This window comes from Heliangelus exortis, chromosome 7 (genome assembly GCF_036169615.1).
Source record: "Heliangelus exortis chromosome 7, bHelExo1.hap1, whole genome shotgun sequence".
NCBI classification, from domain to species: domain Eukaryota; kingdom Metazoa; phylum Chordata; class Aves; order Apodiformes; family Trochilidae; genus Heliangelus; species Heliangelus exortis.
Genome location: NC_092428.1, coordinates 18,493,934 through 18,521,770, shown reverse-complemented (window position 1 = coordinate 18,521,770; position 27,837 = coordinate 18,493,934). Strand labels below are relative to the sequence as shown.

Below are 27,837 nucleotides of genomic sequence, written 5' to 3'. Positions count from 1 at the left end.
TTAAGGTACAGGCCTTCATTTCCTCTTAATAAGAAGTAACTGCTTTTATAAATTCTTGTTAATTCCAGTTAGACAAACATGCAGTAAGAAACATTCTGCATAAACTAGGATATCAGAAACATAAGTGAAGCCCTTGTACCTCACATTTTTTTCTTTAATGAATTATTTTCAATGAAAAACTTAGGAAGAAATCAAAATGAACACTCAAGCTGACATTTAAAATTAATGCATAAACTGTGATAGTTCAACATATAATACATTAGACCCTTCTGCTGCAAAATAAGCTACAATCCAAAACTGTGAATAAAGCATAGCTGAAAACCCAAAAAGTTAGGTAAAAGACATCATTCAAACCACTTCCAATTAGCAAAACAACCTTATTTCAGTCTAGTTCTCCTGTCTGTTTCAGTTTTACTTGAGTACATACTGAAAAAACATTCTGTTGGAGCTCCCTTCCAAGTCACTATACAGTGGTATCAAGCTCTGTAAAAAACAAAACCAAAAGCTGCCCTCTTTCATGGACATTGGCAAGAGGCCACCCCATGGAGCACTGGTCAACAAAGTGGAGCCCCACACAAACACCACGCTCAGGCAACAGGCACATGAGAATGGATTTTAGAGGTGTTTAACTACTCCAAACATTCACCAGAGATCTCGGGGCCTGGTTTGCAGAATGCCCAATGTTCTCAGCTGAACTTGCAGTGCTAGGATACTCAATAACTTTGAAAATGAGGACATTGCTTTAACTTGTCTCACTTACATGGACATGGGATAAGTGCTCTGAAGGCACTTATCTTCTATTTAATACATAGGGCTATCACCTAAGTTAGGTAACTGAAACCAGGAACAATGTGGGGCAGCTGTATCATCTCAGCTGAGCTCATTACCTGAAAGGCTTCCCACACACCCCAGTCTAATGGGTGGGCATTATTTTGTGGAGTTGTTAAAAGGCCCAAGAGTTTTCCAGATCAATAGGCGTGCTGGGCCTGCTCAAACCATTAGGCCTGGTCCTTTCTAGCACAGTCCTGTGCTACCTGTACTGCCTCAGGCATAAAATCCCTGTTACCAATCTACCAATGGCATAAACAGCTGTACAAATTACTTGAATAGCAGCAAACCCATCCCTTTATTGTCTGAACTTTCAAATCAATGTGGAATTATTTTTTTTTTCAAACAGAACTTATAACTTGGCCTTTTTCTCTTCTCTGTTGTTTTCCTCTATGCACATCACATACACCAGCAGCCTAGTTCTTACCCCTCATTACAGTCAAATTAGGTCTAACTGAGTCTAACCCTCAATTTTAGCAGGTGCTCAGTCAGTTCCACTAGTCAAAAAATATTTTGGCTCACAGTAGCAATTACTGAATGGCCAAGGGGAATTTGTATCAAAGTACACATGACTTAACCTGAAACCATCTATTCACTCAAATTAAGAGCTTCAAATTAGCAGTGCTTTTATCATTGGCACAGGACTTAATGTTCATAACTGCATAAAAAGAGTCTCTATATTTTTTAAAAACCACTGTTTATCAAACACCATCTCTGAACTTTGTTTTTCTTCCTAATCGTCTATTTTCCCATAGAAAAGAAATCTTCTTCCTCTCAACTGACCTAAAAAAATACCCAAATAAAACCCCGCCTAGGCGATAAAAAAAGGATAAGACTCCATTAGTACCAACCAGGTAGTTGAAACAGTGTAGATTTACACTCACCGAGAGTCTATCCCTAAATCTAGTGACTGAGCAATCTTCCCATAATGGCAAGGTCACCTATTGTTAGTCCTCCTTCTTCCCCCCCTTCCTCCAACCATGAGCTGATAACACTAAGCATAACGTGGTTTATAAATCAAACTGCCCTTAGGCTAAAAAACTAACAGCCATCTACTGTGATGGCACAAATCCGAGGGATCAAGAAGGTAAAGAGGGAATGGTGGATGTCCTAAGCATGCCTCAGTACAAATGGAAATGAGTAACAGTGAAAAATTTCTCTGGGTTTATAAACAAAGTAACACTGAGCAGTGCCCACTCCAAATGATGCTGTAGTGTTACCCACATATTACAATGGAATCTTTTCATTCCTTTGGGGGTCATCTTCAAAGGAGGAATTGTTTTTCCAACTGAAGAGAAACACCCTTTCACCATCAAAGCCCCTGCTAGTAAGAATTCAGCCATGCTAGTAGAGATCCCATCCACCAGTGCCCCTAAACATCTGTCAAAAATGTCTTTTAGCTCTTTAATCAAATTTACCATGGACAGAGCACCATGTACAAAATCAAGGATATGACTTAAATTTTCCTTGAACCTAGGAAAGACTCACCGACTGAACAATTTTTCCTACGAGCCCTAAATCTACATGATATTGTAGTTTACCAGAGGTCAAATTTCCAGATGTTAGAGCAACATCTGCCTGGTTTGTGCCTTAATACAAATGGTTAAGGAACAACCATTTGCACCCAACCTAAGTTCTACTACTGTTAAATTCAACTGTTCAGAAGCCATGAAACTTATCTCTCTCTCTTTTTTTTTTTTTTTTTTTTTTTTTTTTTTTTTTTTTTTTTTTTTTTTGATGGATGGGGATTTGTTCTTGTTATCTGAGTTAAAAGCTTTGGAGCTCCCGTTTCAAGCTTTACCTGTTAACTCGTAGACTTGTTTGCCTATAAAATGTGAACCAATTCCAACTTGAATTGCTTTTTAAAACCATAGGGCAGTTCATGGCAAGAACATGTATCTGTCAGGGAATTATCAGTGTTTTTCTTAAACCCACTTAATTATCACTGTGAACCAAACTGAAGAATCCACTTGCACTGAAGCTGGTATTCACACAACCCTTTGCTTAGGTTAATCATGTGGGTGGAGATGGTGCATTTTTAAAACATCATGAGACTTGCACTGAAACCTTGACACAACTGAGATCCATCAAACATTTGACAGCCCCAAGAGAGCTAAGGAGAAATGAAACAGTGGAAGTCTTCCAGCTAGGACATGATAATTCCCTCCTGGGGCCCCAATACCCCTGGGAATGGTTTCCAGCTCTGCTGCCTTGGGCAGCTCAAGCTGTCTTTGCAGACCTTTGCAGCTTGGAGAGGAACCCAGCCCAGAAGGTGCACAAGCTCCTCAAAGCCATGTGAATAGCTCCACACCTAGAGGCTGATCAGTCCTGACACAGCAGCCCAATTTAGGCACATTAGGAAATTGCAGGGCAATTCTGCCAGCATACCTGAAAGTTAAGTAAAACCTTACAACACTGCAAGCCTTATGATGAAATTACCAGGATTTGTGACATTGGCATCCACTACTTTCACTGCTGCCCACAAGTCTGCAGCAGCAGAGGATGTGACAGCAACTGCCTTCAACAGCTCAGAGAGGGCTGCAGCCAGGCTTTCCATTATGATCAAGCTACTCTGTGTTCCCAGAGAGTATGCTAGCTCTTGAGCAAATGGAACCACTTCAGTCCTACTGAATATTGTATAAAACATAAATCATTGAGTCTGTGCCAAGACCTGCCCTTCTCTTCTACTATGTACTGAACGGAGAACACAAAAAATTCAGATTTCACCTTTATTTTAGGAATGACACTGACTAAGCAACTTATTTATTTCCAGACACTAATATAGGATAAACAAACCAAACTATGCAAAACGGAGCTGCACTATTAGGAATCCTATCAATCATTTCATATTAAAGGTGGCTTGGCTTGTTCTGTGATAGCATTTAAGGCTCAGGTCTGCCCTTGAGTGTATTCAAACTATTTGCAGTGTAGGACACTGCACAACCATTCAGAGAAAGAACTGCTTTAAGCTGCAATATACATTTGAACAATAAACAGGAAACCTGTATAACGCAGAACCTCCACTGTATTCACTTCACTTCCTAACCCTATCCCTTTCTTTTGCATGAGTTAAACTGTTTAACCTCTGAACCTTCAGAAATGTTTTGAATTCAGGCAAACAGAAAGAGTGTGGCGGGCCCAGAGGGCACAGAAACCCAGCATCTCTACAGAACTAAGTGTGGCAATGTGAAAATATTTCACCTTGAAATTAAACGGGTTTGGATATAATATATGGTTTCATTTTGTGTATATTTTCAAAAGGTCATTTCTCTGGTATGAGTATTGGAGCCAGACTTAACAGAAATATTATTACACGTAAATTGCTTAATCAGTCAAAAGCAGTGAAATATTGCCCTCAGACTGCAATCCTCAAACTAAATAGGAATGTAAATCAGCATGACTGTTGCTGGTATCATCAAGTCGAGGACACTGGATGCTCCCACCAGCCTTGCTTTCTAGCCATTGGCTGCCTTACTCTCCTTACTGTATAAATTATCCAGAAACATTAGCACTCTTTTGTTCCAATGTGATTGGAAGACCCTAAAGGATATTCCTGTATAAAAGGTTAGCTTTGTGCAGTATCATGTGATCAACAAAAAAAACCCATGAGTACTGCTTGCTTGTGGGTGGTGCAGAGGAACAAGAAGTGACTCACAACTCATAGTGGAAAAATTGGGGGGAAAATGTTTTAAATAGTCAGGAAAGTACAAAATGGCAAACTGCAATTATTGGACTTCCTACGCCCTATGTACTCGGTGTCAAAATGATGTCTTTGCTATGAGAAAAGTGATGCCCAAATGCATAAATGCTAAGTGAAGCAGTTACAGCTTTTCGCTCCATTCTCATATTAGAGAGAGCCTCTACATGCCTGAATCTGCAAGGTCCTAAGGAAACCCAGAAAGAAAACAAATAAACTACCAAATTCCAGTATGACACAAAGGGGTGAGAGGGAACAAACAAACAAAAACAAAAAAACCCTCAGTGGAGCAAAAGCTCTCTATTTTATCTCATTCTTAAAATACAGAAATAAAACAAATTTTAAAAATTTTAAAATTCACTCATTTGTGATTAATAGGTTGATATTTATCCATGTGCCACTCTGGTTGCTAAGAGATTTTCTTTCGACAGCACTGTGTTGTATAAACAATAAACCTTTTTTTGTCCACAGAGCAGTTGTCTCACCTCACTGAATCAAGAGCCTCTCACTGCCATGTCCCTTCTATATTGTTGTAATCACAAAGTGCACCCTCACACAAAGGCACTCGATGGATATGGCTGGCCATGCTATTGTTAAACTTGAGCACATTAAGTGTAACGTGGGCTCCTGGACCATGAGTAGAGTTAGCTGAGAGACCATATATTTTAGGTCAGCAGCCATAGGTAAATAGGACTGACAAGCCAGCTCCTAAAATTCTTAACTGCTGTGATCAGTTTCAGCTGGGGTTAAAAAACACACTCTGATTACATTACAGACCTGCACATAACCAAACCAGCAGATGAAAAAAATACTACTAATTCAGGCCAGTTTCAAACAGCAATGCCTCTCAATTGGCCCCAGAGACAGAATCTTCTTTTCATACTTTATATTCAAATAGGAATCGGAAGATCTGCATGTACACATTCATACAGAAAAAATACCTACAGTAAATGTGCTGCAGTACATTCTCTGCAGCCATCCAAACAGTCTCCTAATGTGCTCACTAGAACAGAAGGCAGTGGGCTTCCTAGTGCTTTTCATTACGTATAGTACTGCCATGGCAGGGGAAAAAAAAAAGAGAAAAGGGCAGGGAAATGCTGACTCTCACCCAACCAAAAGATGTTAATATGTTAGAGGAAATCTACATGTCATCTAGGAAGCACATGCACCACTTCTCTGAGCATATGAAGATTATCCACTCCCCCCTTAGGGGGATTTCACAAAAACACATAGAAATACTACGTACACAGGACACTAAGACAACTGGCTTTTTGGTTTGTTTTTGAAAAATTCTAATAAAATACAGCCAAAGACAAGAAAGCATGACAGGGCCTTATTTCTATGGAGTAGGGTACAAGGACATACCCACAGACCTGCCAAGGTGGCTGGCCTCTTTATCTGTCATAATGCCACAAACCAGAAGTATTTTGCTTTATGCCTTAGACAGAAACAGTAAGACTGGAATCACAAAGATGCTCCTGAACTGAACAATGAGCAATGCAGTGCCTACTGAATGTTTTTTGATTCTAGTGTGCTGGAAGGTTTTCTGCAGCTAAGAAAAATCTACAGCAGGTTCTGCAATCTCAGTCACATATATCCCTAACAAAAGAAAGTTACTAATAGCAGATTGTTACAGCTCAATTCTGTAAAACACCTTACCCTTAGGAAAAAAGAGAAACCCTGGAACACCTCATTTCTGTAACATTATCCCAAAACCAGATGTTTCAGAAACCAAACATGTGACATAGTCTCAACACAAAGAAAAAAAATCTGCCTTCACACACATCCCTTCTAAGTACATGTATGTAAGGCTAAACTATTATGCTGTTAAACCTAGAAGAAAGCTCAGCATTTAACCTCACATCATGGTTACAAACTATCTTCAACTCACAGACATCCTGCATATCACAGTAACAAAAGTGATCTATCAGGGAAATGAATGCACACCTTCTGCATCATTCCTGCAATCAACTAATATCCAATTAAACATTCAATTGCTTTGCAAACCCCACAGCTGTGGTTATCAATTCTATTTTACAACGTTAACAAATTACTCTGACAGCTACCAAGTCACATGCAAGAATGAGCTTTGATACTTCAGTTGTAAGGTAAGAAAATTAAAACAAAAGAATCCCTGTCAGAATTTGGCACAGATCTAGATACCTTTTTCTTCCGATCCCGGGATCTTTTCCTGTGTTTTCTTTTTTTCTCAGTTTCTTCTTCAGCATTTATTTCTAAATCCCTGTTTTTCTTTAACTGTGATGCTGCATGAGCCATAATGCATTAAAAATCCTTTACAACAATGCTCCCTTGTAAAAGGTGATTTCCTCGGGCACCTTTAGCCAGCCCTTACAGCAAATGTTCCAGTGATTGGAAGGAAATCTGTGACCAGAGCCAGGAACACATTCAGGATTCAGAGATCTCACAGGAGCTTGCAGTCATTAGAAAAACACATAGTTGCAGATTTCTTCCTGTACCTTTCTGTACCTGAGCCTCTATAAAACAGTACAGCCATCGTAATGCATTTAACGTAATGAAAAAGACAGCTGGGACAGAGAAAGCTGTATTATGGCTGTATCCCCTGCCACCAGCTGGAAGTGTCTAAGTGACTCCACCGAAGGGGGAATACTGAAAAGAAGCACTTGCTGTTAAAAAAAATTCCAGAACAATTACTTATGCTGTGTTGTATTTTCTTCATCAATCCTAAAGCATGTTTTTAAAACCCATTAAAAAATGCAGTATTAATGATGTACATGTCTCAGCTAGTTTTGTATAGTAAGCAGTTTAACCTATAATGAAATGGAGCAGCTCCTACTTTAGGTTAACTGCTGATGGTGACAAAAAATAAAATAAAAATTTCTTTTTACCATGGAGACCCTGACTGCATTATGTAGAAAACAATGCATGCATTGCCATATCTTAACAGTGTGTCCTTTATACCCATTTTCCAATTCCAATACATTTTGTGAGAGAGGATTACAGAAAGCCCTGTTGTCTTTTTCAGTTTTTTTTTTTAAAAAAAAAAAAAGAAACCCAACATACTTATTACAACACATCATACAGAAAGAAAGATGGGATCACACTAGTGTGTGAAACAGGCATTTAATTCATGGGAGATTTCCTGGCACCGTTCTTTTACGTGGTCAGAAAGGGAAATCGGCATTATTTTCATCTACTTGGAAATGTACTTTTAGGCTTTTATGTCAAGGCTTGCTTCAATCATCTTACTATTTTTGCTACCTGAGTGCTCAATGACTGCAGCTTTTGAATATTCATTATAGGAGGTAAAATAGCAGCAGTATTAAGGCCTTCAGGAGGATCTTTTACGAGGATGAACACAGAGCAAGCGTCTAGTAAATAAGGAACCACATTTTTTTCAGCACAAATATGAACAATCAGCAGCTTGCCTTGAGACTGCTAGTTTTAACCTCTTCCAGTATTCCAAGTAGCATACTTCACAGTAATGAAGATTAGCATTTTAAGGCAGTCTGATTTCTTTCAGATAAGAACCAAAAGTCTCCATAAGTGAAACCGGTGTATTTTCCATAATATTAGCATTTCTTTCCAGTTGGGAAAACCAGAATTTGCTGCAAAATTAAAATAGAATTTAAATTTGAAGTGTATTTAGCCAAATAATATTGTTTCTTGGAAGCGTGGCATAAAATCCAGAGCGGTGTCACGGGGTTCTAAATATTCTTCCCTATTGCACCTATTGTTTTAGTGTCCACATAACATGGCTAAAAGTAAAATAACCATTTAAATCTCCAAAACAGGAACTACACTGAACACAGTGTTTGTTGTCCAAAGGCACCACATAGTGCCTATCTATATAGTCTATCTACTGGTCACAGCCTAACAAACTAGGTTTAAAAAGCTGTTTATTTTGGAATGACTTTTAGGAAGTGTTCAAGGTTGGAGATCAGTTATGTGACCTTAGGGAGCTACCTCTCTGATGCAGCAAAATGAGGCTCCTGTCTGTATCTGAAATTCCCTGTACCTACACCCCACCACACACCTCTCCCTACTCTTCCTCCATATCTGAAAGACTTCTGAAGATTCATAAAATGTTGCGTTTTGGGAAACTGTGGAAAGAGAAGTGTTGCACTTGGGCAGTGCCTGGTTTTTAACCAGGTGTAAAGTCCCACTGGTCCATGTGCTATGGAAGCTTGAATAAGCATGTTTCTATTTTTAAAGATGCAGAATATACCTGAAGGAGGAGTAGAGAATGCTTTCAACTTTAAGGCATAACTGCAAACAGTCAAAAGTCCCATTGATATCTGGATTTTGGCCCCGCTCTTCAGTGAAGCACAGGACTGCAGAAAGAAGATGCTGTTGGACCACAGAAGTCCTACCAGAGAGGGTAACTGGGCAAAGTTGCTGATTTGAAGGGGCTAGAGAAGATATCTCAAGGATGCTGGTGGAGAAAATATTAACTTCTGGTTGGAAATGCAAAAAAAAAAAAAAAAAACCAAAAAAACCAGCACCACCTTCAATTTCTGGCTGACAAGCTGCATGCATGACCTTGCCAGTTATTCTCTCTGAAGCTCACTTCTTTCTTCATAAAATAGAACAGACATCAGTTCTACAGGACCAGAACTGAAAATGGATTCAAACTTCAGTGGGGTTGGATCCCCCTTGTTCACAGCACATTCCATCTGGATTTGGAAGACTCCCGAGCCTTTGCCTTTAGAAAAAATTTTCTTATTCAAACCAGAAACAAAGTGATTGCTTCTGTCTCTCTCCACTTGCTAGCTAATCCTGTGACATTCTGTAAACCTTTTTACCCTGCAATTAAATGGAAATACAGGTAATGTATTATAAAGTTTTATTGTTTTAAACACTTGAAGCATACTTTTTAAGCAAGTTTGCACAGTGATTATACATATATGCAGTTTAAAAGCCCTAATGCCAATTTATGCATAGGCTCTATTCTATGCAGGTAGAAAGAAGCCTAAGCTTATACTAATGAGAATAATTCTAAGAAATGAGGATAATAACTCACTCAATCCCTTGAGTTCTGCATAAGTGCAAGGACTTTATCTGTCAGCTGAGCCTGTGTCCCAAGTACTTTTTTCACTTCATTAACCAACTGGACCATACATGTAGACGTTTTTATCACGTGGATTACAACCCTTGCTTGAACTGCAGAGTCCAAACTCCTCCTGAATTAGATTCCAGGAAGAAAAAAATCCCTTTTTTGAAGCTTGGGTTTTCAGAAATTATGCCTTAGCTAGGAAAACAAGAGTTGAAAAAAAATTTATACTATGAGCAATACTTGTGAGATTTTGCATATCTTGCAAGATGCAACACTCTCAAACAGAAGAGAGGCTACAGTAAAATTGAGAGTAAAAAATTCAGACCCCTGTGGAAAAGACACAGTAGATGTATAATGTCTGCTGTTGGGGAAGTGGTGAACTGGCATCATTAACTGGAAGGTGATAGGGCACTGCCAGATGAAAGTTGGATGAAGTGTGAAGTTTTTCATGCCAGATATTTCATAATTCACTTCAAGTGAATTAGGTACTAGAAAACTTCATTAGGTGCTCCTTTTCAGACCTCAGAAAAATAATTAAGCTGTTTGATTTCCCCCTTAATTACAAAGTTAATGAAATGCCAGTGAGTGTTTCAGCACAATCCATGGGATCCTGATAAAGTTTAAGAGAAAGATAAACTGTATCTTTACTTGATTACAGGAAATTTACATTTTCTGTTAGTGCAAGGTTAAGGTCCACTTAGCTTCATCAGTTCACCATGCGCTAATAAAAGCTAGGAAGTTATTTTATCAACTTGGAAGTTTAGTTTGTCATTTGGTTTAGTTTAAGCTTCTAGTCCCACTGTCAAACTAGATTCAAGAGAGACTGCAAAACAGCAGCAGAATATAACATTGAGATAGATCTTGAGAAACCACAAGAAGTTATAGAGGCAGAAAGTGCTATTTAATTATTTAAATTAATTTATCAATTAGTCAGTGGCTTATGGAGCAAAGGTGGTACCAACACACATTATTTTAAACAATTATGAAGCACAAGAAAAAAAAAAGATGAGACAATAATGAAAATATCGGATTATTAAGAATATTCCAAAAATAAACCTATGAAAATCTAAGCTCTTTTAGGGAAGATGAAATGACAAAATCATTCGATATTTACAGTACTTAGATTATTATGGGTCAAAAATATTTATAATCACTCACATTCCTAGAAGGTCACTCTGACAACTCTTACTGGCAAACAAAGTATGTTTTCATATTTCCAAAGATGAAAAGAAGCATTACAGGCAGAATAGATAGAGCAGAGAAAAAAGACAGGGAAAACACATGAAGAAAAACAAAGCCAGTTCTTGTTAGGTTACTGTTAAATTCTTTATTCCTGAATTACCTTATACAGAACAAATTATAAAAGGGAAAGGGGATCTATCTCTGCCACTGTAGTTCCACTTTGGGTTATTCGGTTGAGATAAGCAGTGGAAGTGAGAAGAAAACTCGAAGAAAGAAGAACAAGGCAGAAATAAATCAATATTGCATTACCAGTTCATGAAAATAACACTCTGGGAGAAGACTAAGCAGAAGAAATGAGTTCTGGTTATTAAACAACAACCAAACAAAGCAAAAACAAACAAACAAACACGCTATATTTCATCTCTCCTTTTCATGCATCTGATGTCAGGACAGGATAAACCCATATCCAAACATACAGAAAATCAAGGTCACTAAGTAGCAAATAAGTGGAAAATAAGAAAAATTAAGGCTTGTTTTGCCCTTCTGTTTTCTTGCACCGAGTTCCCACCACCTGTGTGTCCTACCAGAATTCTCTTTTGGCAGTAAAAACCCCATAGAAACTCTGAAGAAGAGTCAGAAAGGGCTGAATGTGCTACACAGAGAGAAGGTAATATCTAAATTGCATTTTATAGACCACTCTTGTGGTCTTTCAAATACAGTATGAAATTTGTAATTTTATTGAATTACATTTTATTTCTTATTTGACTTCTTTAAAACACAACAGCTTAAAACAAAAGCTTTGTAGATGACAGGAAGTCAGGGATGATGGCCAGATGTTTGAAGCTGAGAGCATTTGTACTGACCTACCAAGAGGCTTACTATCTTGTAAATGACCCTCCTATCCTCACTAGAAATTCAAGTGGCAATAGTAAGAACTGTAAATGTAGACAATCTCACCACCATAAAAAAAAACCCTCAAAGCCCTCCAAAAGAGCAAAACAAAGGAAAATGCTGGAAAATTCTTTTCACTCAGCACTCTCCAAAAACATCACCTGCCTTTTGAGCTTGAACAAGCTCAAAGCAGCAATCACATTCTAGTTCACAGAATTAAGTGCAAAATTACTATTTCTCTGTGCAGGGATGACACTGTTTATCTTAACTGATGAAGTTATAATTCCTACAATCCAGCATAATCCCCATATGAGGATGTTTGACGTGTCTGTGAACTCTTCACTAACTTCCAGTTTGAGGCATGACACTTAAAGAAAACAACAACTGATTTTGGTTTGCCTTTCAGACTTACACTGTAAATTGGGACTGTTCAAAAGATGATTCAAATCTCACTCAACCCATAGCCTATGGGCAGAGAAAATAAGACAATAAATCTTCAATTGTCCCAGGCCACCATCTACCACACAGCAATAGCAAATCTACCTGCAAACGATTTGACAGAGGGAAACAGTGTAAAGGGAGGGGAACTCATGCACTTGTAGAGAACGTGTCTGTAGAAGACTGCCAAGTATCCAGGACATGGAGGTCATCACATCATCCTTGACTTTCAAACCAGGATAATTTTTTTTGAGGCCTACACAGAGAATGGGAGCTAAAAGTGACAATATTAACTGTTCTGCAAAGATGGTATAAAGACTTTCATCTCTGACTCATAACAAACTAAAAAACGATACTGGTGTATCTTATTTACAGACACTCACAAACTGGAAGATAGATTTTGAGTGGGTTTGTGGATGGCACTGCTAAGGAGCCCAGGAAATATATCTGCTGCAAGCAATACAGTAAGAGCAAGACATGTAATGTCTAAATTGCTGCTGAGCAAACACACAAAAAATTTTCTTGCTATTCATCTTTCAGCAAGAATACTGTTAAAATCCTATATTTACTGAGAATCATTGAAATTACAAAAGCACACACTTTTTTTGCCTGTAATTCAAGTGGCAGACTGGAACCAAGACTGAAATCCACGTATTCTGTGTCTTAGAGATGTTGACAAATACCACTCTATGAACCATAAATTGGGTTTTAAACATGTTAACTGGTGGAAGTCATATCCAAGACTGACCACTGATTACAATTAGTGACATAGTTTCAACCCCTGTTTGGAGCTACTCAGTAATATTCTGAAACCATAAATTCAGTGTATTAACATTCCCCCTATTCCTAGTTTCACAGTTATTCTCTGCTGCACCGTACTCTCCAGTTTTGCTACTGCCGTCCTCAGTACAACAGGGGGACCAAGAGGTCCAGGCCATGGTGCTACCTAGCATCAAACTGAGAGTTTTAGTTTGGAAACTGTTAGATGCCTCTTCAGATTACACCAATGCAACCAGGTAAAGCTACCCTGGCACACACAAGTGCAAAATTAGGCTTTGTATCAGTTTTGCACTCCCACATGCATAACTTGAGCACTGCCTGTGATATGATGGGAGGATCTATCCCTTTCCTGGTGAGTTTTGAAATAGAAATGCAAGAAAACATCCATCAGGATTCTTATGGTTCAGCTACAAAGTTAACCCTGAGTGGACAATTAATCACAGCTGCATCTGCCAACTTCTGCTCCAACAGATGAAAGCAATAGCCAATTTGTTAACACATCAGTGAACACAGAGCATGTGGAGGGGTTTCCTTCAACAGAAGGAAGGCAGATATCAAGGAGGTCCTTGCATGGCTTTCAGAAACTCCTCTGCAAGATCATCTGGTCCCCAGAGAGATACAAGAGGACTTATTCCCCACTCCTCTTTGATAGAAAACACCTTGTCTCAGTGATTTAAAAATAACCCAACAGAGCAGCAGGAAATATCTTTGTGGTACTTGAAATTACTCAGCATCAAGTCCCCACCTGCTGACCCTTTTCTGGAGCAGTAGCAGTCTTGAAACAACAAAAGTTCTGTAAAAAGCCATACCACTGCAGAACTGTAACACCTACAAAGGTATCAAATGGTGAATTTGTTTGACCTGATGAAGCTGCTGAACAAAGTCTGATGGGACCAACAGTCACAAATAGATGCAACACCTTTGCCTGTAATAGAGAGATCATCTTCCAGGGCCCTTTATTTAGTTTTGGGTTTTTTGTAAGGTTTCAGTCGAGAATACATGCTTTAGGAAGAAGTTTTGCCTAAATGAGCCTCTACACAAACTGTTGCACAATGTGTATCCCTAGGGTGCCCCTGTGCCTTAGGGAAGTCACTGCGACCATGAAAATATTATTTTACCTCTCCTATCATGACACACACAAAAATGTGCATAACTTTAGGCAAAGGCAACACTGGGTTGCCTTATGAAATGGGTTATTTTCCCCACCTGCCTGTGCCAGTGGGGAGCTACACTGATTGATCCAGTGCCTGTATATTTTCCTGTTTCACAGCTCTGCACATCAAGAGCAGCTTACTTGTTGTTTTATTCTGAAGTAAAATGTTACTGAACAAGTGCAACAAAGGACCCATCTGCAGAGGTCACAAGAAAGGCTCTCTTTGAAGTTTCTAGCTTGCCCTGAGATTTTCAACTGTATATTTTTTTGTTACATTTCTGTGGTACAAAAATATAGAAGTACAAGAGTGGAGTTAAAAAAAAAGATTATTTGTTTTGTATGGTAGGTATTTTTCATTTTTAATTTCTCTGAGCTTCAAAAAATCTACTACTAACACACAATGTTACACAAATAAAACAGGTACATGTGAGCCAAGAACAAGAGCTGCTGCTGCTTCAGTTCCTTCCCTGTTCAGTGCTACAGTCACATACAGTCACATATCTCCCTTGACAAGTATAGGAGACATATTTACTGACTCCAAATTAATTGCAGACTTCCCTTTTCTGGAAAACTGATTTCAGAATTTTCAGCAAAGGCTATTTCCTACCAATATACACAGAATTTATTAAGTTTTAAGGAAACATTTAAAATTAAAACATCTAAAATGAAAATAATAATAATTTAAAATCCCCAATCCACTCCAGCATAAGAAACTCATTTAATTAGACTCCTTAATTATTCATTATTCCTTTTCCTATGCTCACATGACCATCTTTGTCTCTTTCCCAAAGGATGCTCTCCATAATTAAGTCAAGGAAATATTAAAATCTCAACATGCTGCCCAAGTAAGATTTCAGCACTGTGTTCTGCACACTCCTTGCAGCAGTAATGTGACTTCTCTAGGAAAAAACATCAGTCCCAAAATCATTAACAATCAATTACAAGAGGCAGAAGGTTTTCAAATGCATATTTTTCAGGTGACAATACTGTCCTGTTCCCGTGAGTAAATTCATCTGCAAGTTCAAAATTCAAACGTGGCATACAATTACTTTCAGTATTCTGAAAATAACAACCAAAGTCAAAGATCATTCAGGGTCACTACAGAAATAGATTTTTTTGTTTGTTTGGGGTTTTTCTGGGTTGGTTTTTTTGGGTTTTTTTGGGGGGGGGGGTGGAGAAGCAAGTCCAGCTATTAGAATTTCAGCACTAAAATCTTGCTGGAACAAACCCTTGGAGTAAGAAAATTAACTACAAGAGACTGGCCAAAAGCAAAAGAAATTTACTGCCCCTAGAAAACATTCAAAAATGTCATTTATGAACAAATTCCACATAAAGCTCTTAATGTCCACAGGAGGCCAAGTTCTTTCTTGTCCTGGCAAGAGCAAGCTAGTGCATGAAAAAAAAAAACATTTATAAGTTTAATAATTATAATTATCACAGAATAGGTGCATTGATGTAGTGCCTGAAAACCCAGGTAATATTAAGTTCCATATTCAGAACACCAGAGTAAGAAGCAATTGTGACCCTGATCTGTTTGTAAGCTAAACACAGAACACACAGAGGCTGCAGAGGAATGGGTTATTCCTGCTTCAGAGAGGGCTAAATGTGAATTGGAGATTATGAGATTGATTGGAGAAGGGGTTGTTTTGTTTTTATTGTATGGCAAACTGGATGTAAGTTACCAGAAGGCAAATATACTGGGGATGTAAAAATACAAGAGCCTTGAAGACACAGGAAAGAAACCTCTCCCCTCTACACAGCGTTGCTTGGGTCTCAGCTGGAACACTCTGTCCTATTTCAGGCACTGAATTTCTAGGAAAAAGTTGTCAGCTGGAGATGTGAAGCATTTATTCCCTTAATTCTGAAACCACTCTTTTTCACAAAACAATGCTGAATGTTTCCCTGAGTCTGGGGTTAGTAACAAATAGCTTTAGACACACATATTCACACACACACTTAGCAAAGACAAAAACCAGTGAGCACTACAAGCTCACTCATTTGCCTGCCTCTCCAACCTGCTTTTTCTTTTTCCCCCGGGGCAGCCAAACCCATGTGAATGGATGCAAACATAAGAACTGCATAAGATCAAAGGGCACTTTACATTTTTTATTTTATTTCTGTTCTTGTGTTTTGTTTTGTTTTGTTTTAAAGCAGTTAGCAGAGGGCCTTGGAAAGAGGAAGGCTGCATGGAAGATGTAGTCAGAGATAAATGCATTGTTCTTCTACTGATGGTAGCACAAATACTACTTAAAAATCACTGCTACAAAATGCAAAAGACAAGAAGACATATAGGAATTGTTCCCTCTAGAACAGCTTAAAGGATAACTAAAATAGGTAGATAAGAACAAGGTTAACTTTGTGAAGTTCATGCTAGGACACTCGAATTACATAAGCTCAAGAAAAAATTCCAGCCACAACAGTTTTGTGGGGTTGGTGGGATTTTTGGTTCTTTAAGGGTTTTTTTTTGTTTGTTTGTTTGTTTTGTTTTTTTTTTTCCCTGAGATCCCCTGGAAAATAGGCAGGGTACTAAAAGACTGCTGAAGGGCAAGCCTGGTACTAACCTTGAAAGAACAGATGGTGAATGAAAACTTCAAAGAACAGAAGATAAGAGAATTGTACACTGGTTCAGTTAACTTTCAGCCCTAGAAGACTCCTCCATCAAAGAACTTGTCATCACCCAGGAGGTAATGAGATGAACAGTAATCAATCTGGATTTGTCAAGAGGAAATTGTATATGAAAATGTATTAATTTAAATTTTTTTTGTGAAAGGGTGGCCAGCGTCGATAACAGGAGAACAGCAATACTTGTACCTGACATTCTCAGAAGTAAGGGAAGTGATATGTGTTGATGAGAAGATTGTCAGATTGACCAAGAGGGAACTGGTAGCTGAACTCAGAAATGAGATATTAACATTCATTGTCAAAATGATTTTATGTTCTGCAAGACTCATGTCTGTCATAGTTTTGCTTCCCTCCGTGGTTTTTATTAACAACTTGGTCAACAGAAAAGAAAGATTTTACCAAAGCAGATAACAGAAAGCTACAAGAAGTGTATGCATGCTAAAGAGAGAAAAAATTAGATCAGAATGGTAATAATACCAGACAGAGAAAATGTTTTGGAAAAAAAAAAAAAAAAACAGAAAAAACAGAAAACAAAACCTCACAGCAAAAAACCCCCTAACCAGTACATTAATTTCAGTGAGAATTATATGGAGGAAAAAAAACCCAAACAAAACTAAAAAAAACCAAGCAAAAAATCCCATTAAAAACTCAAGCATTTATGCAAGCTGTGGAAGAAATAGTTATATAAAGCACAGTCTGCAGGATATAAAACACCGCAAGTTTAACATGGGACAGAAGACAAACAGCACAGTCAAGTTCAGAAGTGTAGCCTGCACAATAAAACACTTTCTCTTCTATTTAGCATTTGCAAAGCTGTGACCGACTTTTGCTATTCTACTTCCTGAAAGACAGAGACATCTGGAAAAAACCAAAAGCAATCAAAAGTCTGTAAAACACAGCCTCATTCACCCTAAATAATAGATGAAAGTCAGCAAGACACTACAAAAGCAAGAAAACACATGGGCATGGCTCCTTTGCAGAATAAGTGCTGAACACCATACTATTTTTCTTGTACTTATAAAAAGAAAAAAACAACACACAAAAGTAGACCTGAGTCTCTCTTGTGGATCCGATAGACCCCTAAATAGGAGTCCAGTCTAGACATCCTTGTACCAAACACACACACATTATCTACTTAATGTGACTTAATAAAAAAGTAAGCATCAGAAGCCTACTGCATAAGTAATTAAAATAATAATGACAACTACATGATCAGATGTTGAAAGAAACCAATCACTCAGGTCTGCCTGCTCCTTTCCTAGACTAGAAATTTGGAGAAATAACATGCTAGATCTGAACAAGGTTAATTAAATATTTACAGATAAAATATTTGAAATATAAAATTCTAACTTATGACCATAATGGAAACTTTACAGATTATTTTCCCTTCTAAAATACATGTTCAGATCCATTTAGCAATATTTATGTTTATGGCACTGATTACCACTCTATGACCATCATACCAAAAGGACCACAGACATCGCAGCTTCCAGAAGTTTATTCTTAATTCAATCTTGCTGTGAGAGCACAAAACTATTTTTATTGGTAAGGTTGGACAGTTATAAATACATTTTCAGTTCCTAACATAAAATCTGTGACCATTAGCATGCTTCAACTTATCAGAAGCACTTGCTGCGGGTAACAGAGCTCCAAGTGGAGATCCAAATCTAAAGGGAATAGTGATGTGCCTGAATAATTCTGGTGAGTGTAAAAGTCTTAAAAATTTCTCACTTCATCCAAAGTAGAATAAAAAAATTAAACCTATAATTAGTTCATGGGTTTAAAAATCAAGAGGAATTAAACACAGTAAACTATGTAGAACTTTCCAATGGAGCAGACTCCTCAGCATACATTACAGGCGCATTACAGAATTTTACTCTAGGAAAGAACAATTGTGCATTGTCAGGATAATGGTTAAGATGATCTAATAGGGTTTTTTCATCTCTTATCCTATCATCACATTTTGATTACTTCTGTGAGTAGAAGTCCTAGGCACCATTCTTTCTTATACAACAAGATCTTCTGTTCTGCTGAACACACAAAATTGCAGTTTTATATAGATTCTTTAGAGAGACTGCAACATTTTTGGTGTTAAATTGCAAAAGCATTGCATAAAATTAAAGCTTTCTAGAAATGTCATAGTAATTAATAATATGTCTCTTCTAAATATATTTTTGGAATTATAGCATAGATTCTGAAGGGTATTCACTAACAGCAGGAAGACAGCTTAATAGAGCTGTCCAAGCCACAAGACACCACAAAGGCATTCTTAGTAGCTGTGTTGTTTGGCAGAGGCTAAAGATACAATGATAATGATAACCAAGTTTTGGACTGCATTAGAAGAACTGTGTGTCTGTATACAGCAAATGAACACTATAAATATTATTAGGTGAAAAAAAAAAAATAAAACCACCAAAAAAACCCCAAAACCTCAGCACTACTAGGAGTCAGCTAGTTTACACAGGCTTCCCGTGTGTAGGCTGAATAATTGTTTCATCATGATAATAACCTTTCTGATAACCATGATCATCACCTTTCTGATAACCATGATCTCACCATTGCACTCAAAGATCCAAAATGCTGCCAATACTCATACACCCACAACAAGGCTTACTCAGTCTTTGCATCTGAAGAAAATCTTACTCTGCAGCTTCAACCTTTGGCTGGTAATGCAGGTAGGATGTAAGCCTATTATTTTTTGTGCCTTTCCTTTTAAATCACAAAACCTATAGATTTTCTTTGTAGACAGGAAAGCACAGACTGGAATTCCTGTTGATATGAAGACACCTCCCACTACACCATTAATTCAAAACACATAGCCCGGTTATCAGCAGAAATAAAATCTAGCACTGTGCACCTTGTAAATAAAAAATTGAGCTGTAATTTTATTTTCTGTAGCTCATTTTTCCCACCTACTTTCTGTTTCACAAAAGAATCCACAGATACTTTGTTAAAATAAGTAGAAAGAGCAAGTTTTTCCTCTGTATTTCAATACTTCATCCGTTAAGCACAAGGACAGCAAGATTAGTGAGTCTGTGAAATAATGGCTTCTCGGATTTTTTTTTTTTTTTTTTTTTTAATTAATTAATTAACTTAATACATAAACAGGAAGGTGAATTTTCACTTCCTTGCTTGGATAACCTTCAGGACATCTAGGTAAGATCACACTGAGTCAGGCTGCATCCGTCAACTTTCTTCTTCATTTAGCAGACTTTTTGACAGTTTTTAATTCTCTCAGTGTGACAACTTCTGTTTTCCATTTTTACAAGGCCCAAGTACAATAAGCAACTTAATATGATTGCAAAATAAGTAAGATAGAGAATGTTGAAGCCAAACATACAGAGAGTCAAAATAATAAAATTTATTTTATAAAACAGTCAATTTATCAGAAGAATTTATATGAAGAATCTGATAAAAACCCCTCTGACAAAAAGCATGCTTTCCATGTTCTACTGCTGTCCAAATGGAAGTTATGGAAACACAGATGATCACTGCCTTTAAGCACACCAGGAAAAAGAGCACTTAAGTTCAAATGAAAGAAGCCTTCCTGTACCTAAAGTAGGCCTACAACAGCACTGGAAAGGGGTGGGAGAATGGTTTTAAGATGAAAGAGGATCAATTTAGATTATACATTAGGAAGAAACTCTTCACTGTGAGGGTGGTGAAATGCTGGTACATGTTGCTCAGAGAAACTGTGGCTGCCCTTTCTATGGAAGTGTTCCAGGGCAGGTTGGATGGGGGTTGAGCAACCTGATATAGGGGAAGGTGTTCCTGCCCATGCAGGAGGGCTGGAACTAGATGAACTTTAAGGTCCATTCTGCTTTTATGGTTTTATAAATTTTGTATGAAATAATTTATCAACCGGACCTAGCAAGATCAAAAACAGGATAATAGAAAACAATGTTTTGTTGATTGTTTTGGTTTTTGTTTAACTGTGGAAGACCATGCTAAACTATGGTTGGAGAAGTAGGGACCCAGGAAATGCAGCCTGCGTATAACTTGCTGCTTCCTGGCAGCTCTAAGATTAGGACTAGAAGTAATAAAGAGAAATTCTTCTAATATCTTGTGGGACTTTTACAGAAAAAATTGAGGAGGACCATCATGGGCATAATCAACCAGGTACTCCTTTTTTATTGTTCATTTATCTAGAAGGGATGGCAACCTCCAGTCCATCCTCTGGAAAGGAAGATGAATGTTGATGTAGTGCTTTATTGAATGAATTGACATCCATTGGATACCAAGTTACAGATGCAGCTATAAAGAAACTAAGTAGACAAGTCTGAAAGGAGAAACTGCTTTTGGAACCACAGATTCTTTATCTACAACTGTAAAGCAGTAAGATCCACAATTTAACTTTACGTTGCACAGGGGAGTATTTCCCCCAAATTGTATAAACCCCCCTCATGGTTAAGTTCCTGCTAATCTTCCTCGTGTCAGGCACAATTTTATTCACCTTTATCATACTCCCCTTTACTCATCCATTTCTCTCCAAGCTGTAGAGACCTGCTCTATAAATTTCTCCTCATATAAGTAGTGATTCTTGTACTTTTAATCTGTTCTCACTTCTACAGCCTTTTCGTGAAGAGAGGGGTTGTCAGGATAATGTAGCAACAGAAATTCTTCTCAGAGAAAGAACAAATTAATAAAGGAATATAATTTTCTGTTCTGTTCCCAGTTATTTCTAATGTTTTTCAGTCTTACTATTGGATTGTGAGCAGTCACATTAAGGAGGTACCTGCCTGTTCTAACAGTTGGTGCTAAACAAAGGAGTAAAGAAATCCAGAACACCAAGACTCTGTGTACAAGCTGAGGGAAGACACCCGTTAATCTTGCCCTGTTCCCCCCTCAGTAAAGAATTGTACATTTAAATTTCACTCACTTTTTAAATGGTTGCATCTATTTTTCATATTTTTCATTCTATTTTGCTCAACCTCCACAAAGGATGTGAAATTGTTAAAAACCCTTATATAATTCTTTGTACATAGGATACAATCCTATTCTCACTAAATGAGTATACATATACTAAATGAGTATATAAATGAGTATATAAATCAGGAAGTCATTCTACTGAGGTCAGTGAGGTAATAGGTAAGTAACTGATAAGTTAAAAACTTATAAATAAACTGATAAGTAAAGCAAATCAATCCTAAAAAGATGTTCTCAGAAATACCTCCAAGTCAAGAAAGACGTCATCTGCAAATGCCATTTTACAGAAGAGTGAGCGACAGACAAATGAATACTTATTTATTTCAGGGAAGACTGAGTTGGAGTTTCTGGAAGTGGAATAACAGATGCTAGAAGCATCTTGGCAGGGCCATAAGCACCAATCTATTCTCTGATACAGGGGTTTGGCAGCAACCCAGTAAGAAGCTAAAACTCACTTGTATTGTTAAAAACATCAGTCAAATACAACCCAGCTAGAAAGTCATCTTAAAGTTTAAAAGGCTTTTCCCAGTGATCCACTGGAAAAGGCAGCAGGATGTGAAAATGTCTAAAGAGCAGGGGCTAAATGATTCAAAAGGTAAAGTGATAAACTTTGACCTCTGTTCTATGAATGATCCTCAAGCATTGCAATAAACTGACTTTTGGATGACTGAGCATAAAATCATAGTGAATTGCTTCCAGAGACTTATGGTAAATTACTGCAGTTTTATGGAAATTATATTCTGCATCTTGACCAGTTATGCTCTTAAGTTCTGATATCTGGCTTTTCATAACTGCAAAATATAAAGCTAAGTGATGTCAATGTCATAAAAAAAAAAAAAAAAAAAAAAAAAGTGAAGAGGTCTGAGATTAATTATTGGAAAAACATATCACAGCAAAACTGGGTAGGACCTGTCTTGCTGCCTTGCCTAAATTCATCTAAAGCTCAAACTACTGTTTTGGTGGACTTTACAATTATGATGTTTGGTTGTTCTACAAAGTCAGTCCTCTTGATCTAATTGTTTTTATGTTCCTAACTGATTCATGCTGAGTTTACAACTTCTCTTTTGTATCTGAGAGAAGACACAAGTAATTCCTTGCAACTACACTCTAATCTGTATGAAACCAGGTACTTTTCTTATGCTTTCTCCAGTATGAACACTTTCCACAAGCCTAACTCTATCCATCACAGATCACAAGACACGGTAAACTTCAGCTCTGTGTTCAGAATGAAGAAATCCAAATCCAAATTTATTTACTTCGTCAAAGCAAGAAATAGAGTTATCATCATCACTGGCATTGCAAACTCCCTTCACAAAAGAGCACTGTAGTGAGAAGTGCTTAAAAACAATTCTCTTGCTCAAATTTCAAGGTAATACTTTGCATTGTGTCGTTTGCTTGTTTTATTATTATTAAAAAAAACCTCACCTACCCTGGACCAACAAGACAAATGATGTTGTATTTTACCGGTATTTTAAATCTTAGGGAAGTTCTGAATAATCTAAATAATCTGAATAATCGTTTCTTATCTTCTCTTTGTCAGGGAATAAAGTTATAGCACAAGTATAAGCCCAGGCATCACAGACATTAATAAATGCAGACAGCTTAGCAGCTACCACTATCTTATATGCGTATGATATGAAAAGGCTGACTTGACCCTGTCCCCTGGAGTATTTGACTTTTCAGGTCACTTGTTTGCCATGGTGAGGAAACCAGTGCTCCTAAGATCGAAGTGAGCACTGGGGGTCTTAAAATAAATTAAAAAGAAAAGAAAGGAAAGAAAGAAAAAAAAAAAAAAAAAAGAGTGAGATGAAGTTTCCTCAAGAGACAAGTTCTAAATTAACAAGGATATACCAAATGCCACTTTGAGGCCATTGTAAGAGCAGATATTAGGTTTCAATATAGCCACTCAAGACTTGGCCCTAAGCAGAACATTTCTTCCTCTTTTGGATCACACTGTTTCTAGGACATGCTGTTCACATTGGCAACTGTAAAGGGTTTGTGTCATACCTGGCACAGATAAAGGCAGATAGTCAAGGCTATGTAGGAAAGGAGAGGTGATAGGGGCCAAGGGAGACAAGATTATCAGAATGTGAAGCTGAAGTTATGAATACTCACTGAAGAATTACAATAACAAAATACTTGCACTTGGAACTGTAAATTAACCAAAAATAAGGAATTCAGTGTATTTTATGAATGAATCTGATTAAAAACCCAATACTTTTTAGTATGCAATATTCAAAAATATGTAGTAAGAATATGGCAAAATTGGATATCATACCAACTACCTCCTATCAATATAGATTCCCAGATCTCTTTGATCAAGAGTGACATTTCACTTTGATGGTAACATTATTATGACACCTGAGTGGAATGGGTAGAGTTAAGTGTCCATTACTATTTTCATTAAAAATTATTTTATGCCACAATTGCTCTAAAACCTGGTTTTACTTTAAAACTCTCTTGTTCTTGGCAGGAAAATGCAGTAGCCAAACGTGGTTAATAGATTTAGCAAAGAAAAAAATATCTAAAACATTAAAAAAAAAAAAAAAAATTGAAAAAGTGGGAAAAGCTCATAGAACATCTAATATTAAACACAGCCACAAAGTTTACATTTAATCCAGCTATCACTTAGAGAGATATTTTACTCTCAGGCTCATACCTTATCCACCAGCAATTAATTGGTTTTCTCTAAAGCAATAAACAACCAAGCAGGTCTAGAAATAAGAATTCTTTTTCATGAAAGGGGATGAACAATCATCATATCCTATGAGCACTGAGTCCACAGGCTTTTGGGATCATTAGGGCAGCTCAGCTCCCCAGATCTACAACTCCAGTTTAAAGACTTAAAAATTTGTGCCAATCTATGGCCATTGAATCACCTGTGGGGCAGAGTTTCCTGCTGCTTCCAAGGAGCTGTAAAAGACAGGGTATAGGAAAGCCTTCCCTGTAGCCTGCATAACCTTGTCCAACCTCTATAAATGCCCTTCCTTGCAGGGGATAACTGCAAGCTCAGCTGCTTGGAGAAATTGAGATAAATGGCAAGAAGCTAAGAGGAAGGCAACCCCTGTGCAGCATCCTGGAGGGGACACTTAGAGATCTCTGTCTGAGCAAGACTCAGCAGGACGTGCTGCTTCAGGAAAACTGAATTTGACAGTTCAGCAATGAAGCTGTCAGCCCAGGAGCTGAGAGCAGAGACCATTCACACCAACAATGCCCACTCCCATGCTTCTCCCATGATTAAAGATAGCTGGAGAAGGCAACTCCAGTCATTAAGAAGATAAGATCACAGAATCATAGAATTGACTGGGTTAGAAGGGACCTCTGAGATCATCAAGTCCAACCCTTGATCCACTACTGCCGTGGTTACTGGACCATGGCACTGGGTGCCACATCCAGTCTCTTTTTAGATATCTCCAGGGATGGAGAATCCACCACTTCCCTGGGCAGCCCATTCCAGTGTCTGATCACCCTCTCTGTGAAGAAATTCTTTCTATTAAGTCAATGCCACTTAGACCCAGTGGAGGCCCAGAAAGGGACTGGGGTGCTCACAGCCCTGGGAGTACCTGTGCTTGCACCTGTAGTTATTCGGGAATTTTTCTCCCCATCACCATTCCTGGTATCACAGGACTCCTTTTCCACCTGCAAACAGGCACAAGGATCCATCCTTGTAATCCTGAAGATCGAAGAGGTGAAGATTGCAAGGAAAAGTATTTGGCTCATTCCTTTTAATGATGACCTGAAGCAAAATCATCAGGCAATGACATATGCATGGATCTGTCAGGACAGCTGCAATAAATATCAGTAAACTAGTTTAGCACAATTACTCACAGCAGCTAAAAATGTGGATGGGGTGAAATCATAACATCAGAGACAAAATTATGATTGACTTTGTTGGAGTCAGGAGTCATGAGAAAGACAGAATTAGCTGAAAGCACAAGTTTAGAAGAACGGGAGAAAGCATCCATTCCAGAATGGTGGTTTCTGGGAAACTAAGCTGTAAGCACAAAGAATAACCAATAGTGTTTTCCTGACAAGTAGAACCTGCAGTCAACAGAAATTACAGAAGTGATTCCCTGAGAAATCTTTCATAGCCATCTTGATATCAGGGAACTGCAGGAATATTTTGAAAGCTAATATTTTTGATGCACATGAAAATAAATCAATTAAAAATTACACTGTCAATGTAAACATTTAATCAGTAAGGTTCTGACACACACAATGTATAATAGGGAAAGCAGTTACACTAGACAGTAACTACCCAGACTCCCAGCAGGTGCCTGAAGTTTGATTGCTGCCTGTAAGCTTTCCTTCCAAAGGCAAAGACTTGAAATCTGTCTTGGGGATTCACAGAGCCTTTTGAAATGATGTACAATATTTTAGCTGCATAACAAGCATTAATAGGAGGTGCCGAGATAAATTTCAGAATATCTGCTTTCATTATATATTGCTTAACCTATCTGAACCCACCATTTTTTTAATTTTTTTTTTTTTTTTTTTTTTTTTTTTTGTAAAATTGGCAGCAAATTGAAACAAGGTTTTAAAAAAATTATTGCACAGCATAATGTACAGACAGAGACATGACTTTGGTGCACTACCATCTTGTGGACTATCTAGGAAGAACAGTAAATGAACTTTCATACATACAACCATTTGACATTCAGAGTATATACTAATGGGAAAAAAAAGAAAAGGGCCTTAAAACTGTATTGGGCAAATGTTATAGGGAACTGGGAATTGTTCATTAGTTTCTTATGGCTTGGCAGACTGCATCAAACCTCCCTTGGGCAGTTCAGCACCTATGCATGATGCCACCAGCCTTTCCTGAGACAACTCTCACCAAAACTGCAAGATTACACAGAGAAGCTGCAGAAGATCAATGAATTACCCTTCTCCAGCTCCACCACTGCACAGTTCCAGGCTTTCACCTGTGCCTGTCTGGGAGTTTCCCCTGTAGGCACAGCTGCACTTTGTGGTCTGAAGGATAAAACCATATCCTGTATCTCAGTTCCAGTATCGAGGATTTGCTTAGGTTGGTGAAGTTAGCAAAGTTTTACAACATATTTTAAGGTGTATACATGGGAATGTATATTCATAATATTTATGAAAATGCATTTTAAGACATTAAAATTAAAGACATCACAGGTGTGTACAGATAGATAATATGCATTCTGTGTGTGTATATGCACACATATAAATCATATCTATTTGAAATATGATAAACTGCCTCTATGACTTCTGCAGTTAATTACTGTGGGTGTTACCAATGCCTCTCTGCAGTATAGTTAAACCCCCACAATGAATCATTCTGCACCTCTCTCTCTCATATTTCCTGTGACTATCTAGAAATATGCTAAGAAATTTCTAACTGTAGAACATTACACTATCTTTGACTCTAAGTCTAATGAAACAAGAATTGAAAGAACACACATCAGGCTTTTAGTTGACTGCACGTCTATACTCGAGTTTTCCTGTTAGTAGTGAATCAAATGACATGTTCTAGAAAAGTGCTAAGAACATTAAATACTGAATCACTGATACGATCTGCACATAGGATATTTTTAAAAGTATTATCATGCCAAAGTCTAGGTGTACTTGTATAATATTAGTAATATTTTTAAAAATACAGTAGCATAAAGAATGCAATTACTTGCACTACTTTCATTCAACTTCTCTGTATAATTACTTGGTAGTACTTGAAAAGTACTTTGAAAGAATATGTTATTAAATAAGACATTTCAGTCTCCAGCTACAAAAGATTAATCATCCAAAAAATCACAGCAGTTATGCCAACTAAGAAGAGGGCAATTGCCAAAGCTCTTTGGGTATGCAGTGATTCAGCACAGTGTCTCTTTGGCCTTTGAGGTCCAGCCCTCAGTAGAGCCATTGGTGCTGTCTCTGGGACAAGCTACAAGTATCTCACTGCTAGAGGAAGGCACAGCTTCTCTTCTGGGATGGATTTCACTGAGTCTGCCTCTTGACACAACAAGGGCTGAGACAGATTGATCAATACAGATAAAATGAAGGCCAAACACATTCATGTTAATTTCTTTAAAGCTGACTACATCCCTTTCTGCTGAAGGTTAAATTACATTTCCTCGTGGTTCATCCCTAGCCATCCAGAACCTCTCGTGAGGCCATTGTTCAAGATCATTTCTGCTGTCACAAAGATTCAAATGAGTTAATGCAGGACCAGATGAATTGTAGTGAATGCCACCAGTTGGCTCCTTCTGACCAAGGCTAAATCCAGGATCAGAGCCCCTGCCTGTGAGGGTAGATGACACATCT

The 27,837-nt window shown here is 37.8% G+C and overlaps 1 protein-coding gene across 36 annotated transcripts in view; it reads right to left on the bottom strand.

Moving 5' to 3' along the window:
• The window catches only part of ANK3 (ankyrin 3), a 351,630-nt gene that overhangs the window by 192,576 nt on the left and 131,217 nt on the right, over positions 1–27,837 (bottom strand). For 7 of the 36 annotated variants that reach the window (XM_071749155.1, XM_071749157.1, XM_071749162.1 and 4 more), the window contains exon 1: positions 6,689–7,027. The exons of 4 other annotated variants lie outside the window; for them this stretch is intronic. In XM_071749155.1, the coding sequence (XP_071605256.1) occupies positions 6,689–6,802 (114 nt within the window). In that variant the 5' untranslated portion in view covers positions 6,803–7,027. Of the gene's footprint in view, positions 1–6,688; positions 7,031–27,837 lie in introns of those variants that run through there. 25 more of the 36 variants (XM_071749159.1, XM_071749163.1, XM_071749168.1 and 22 more) reach the window with 12 other exon arrangements.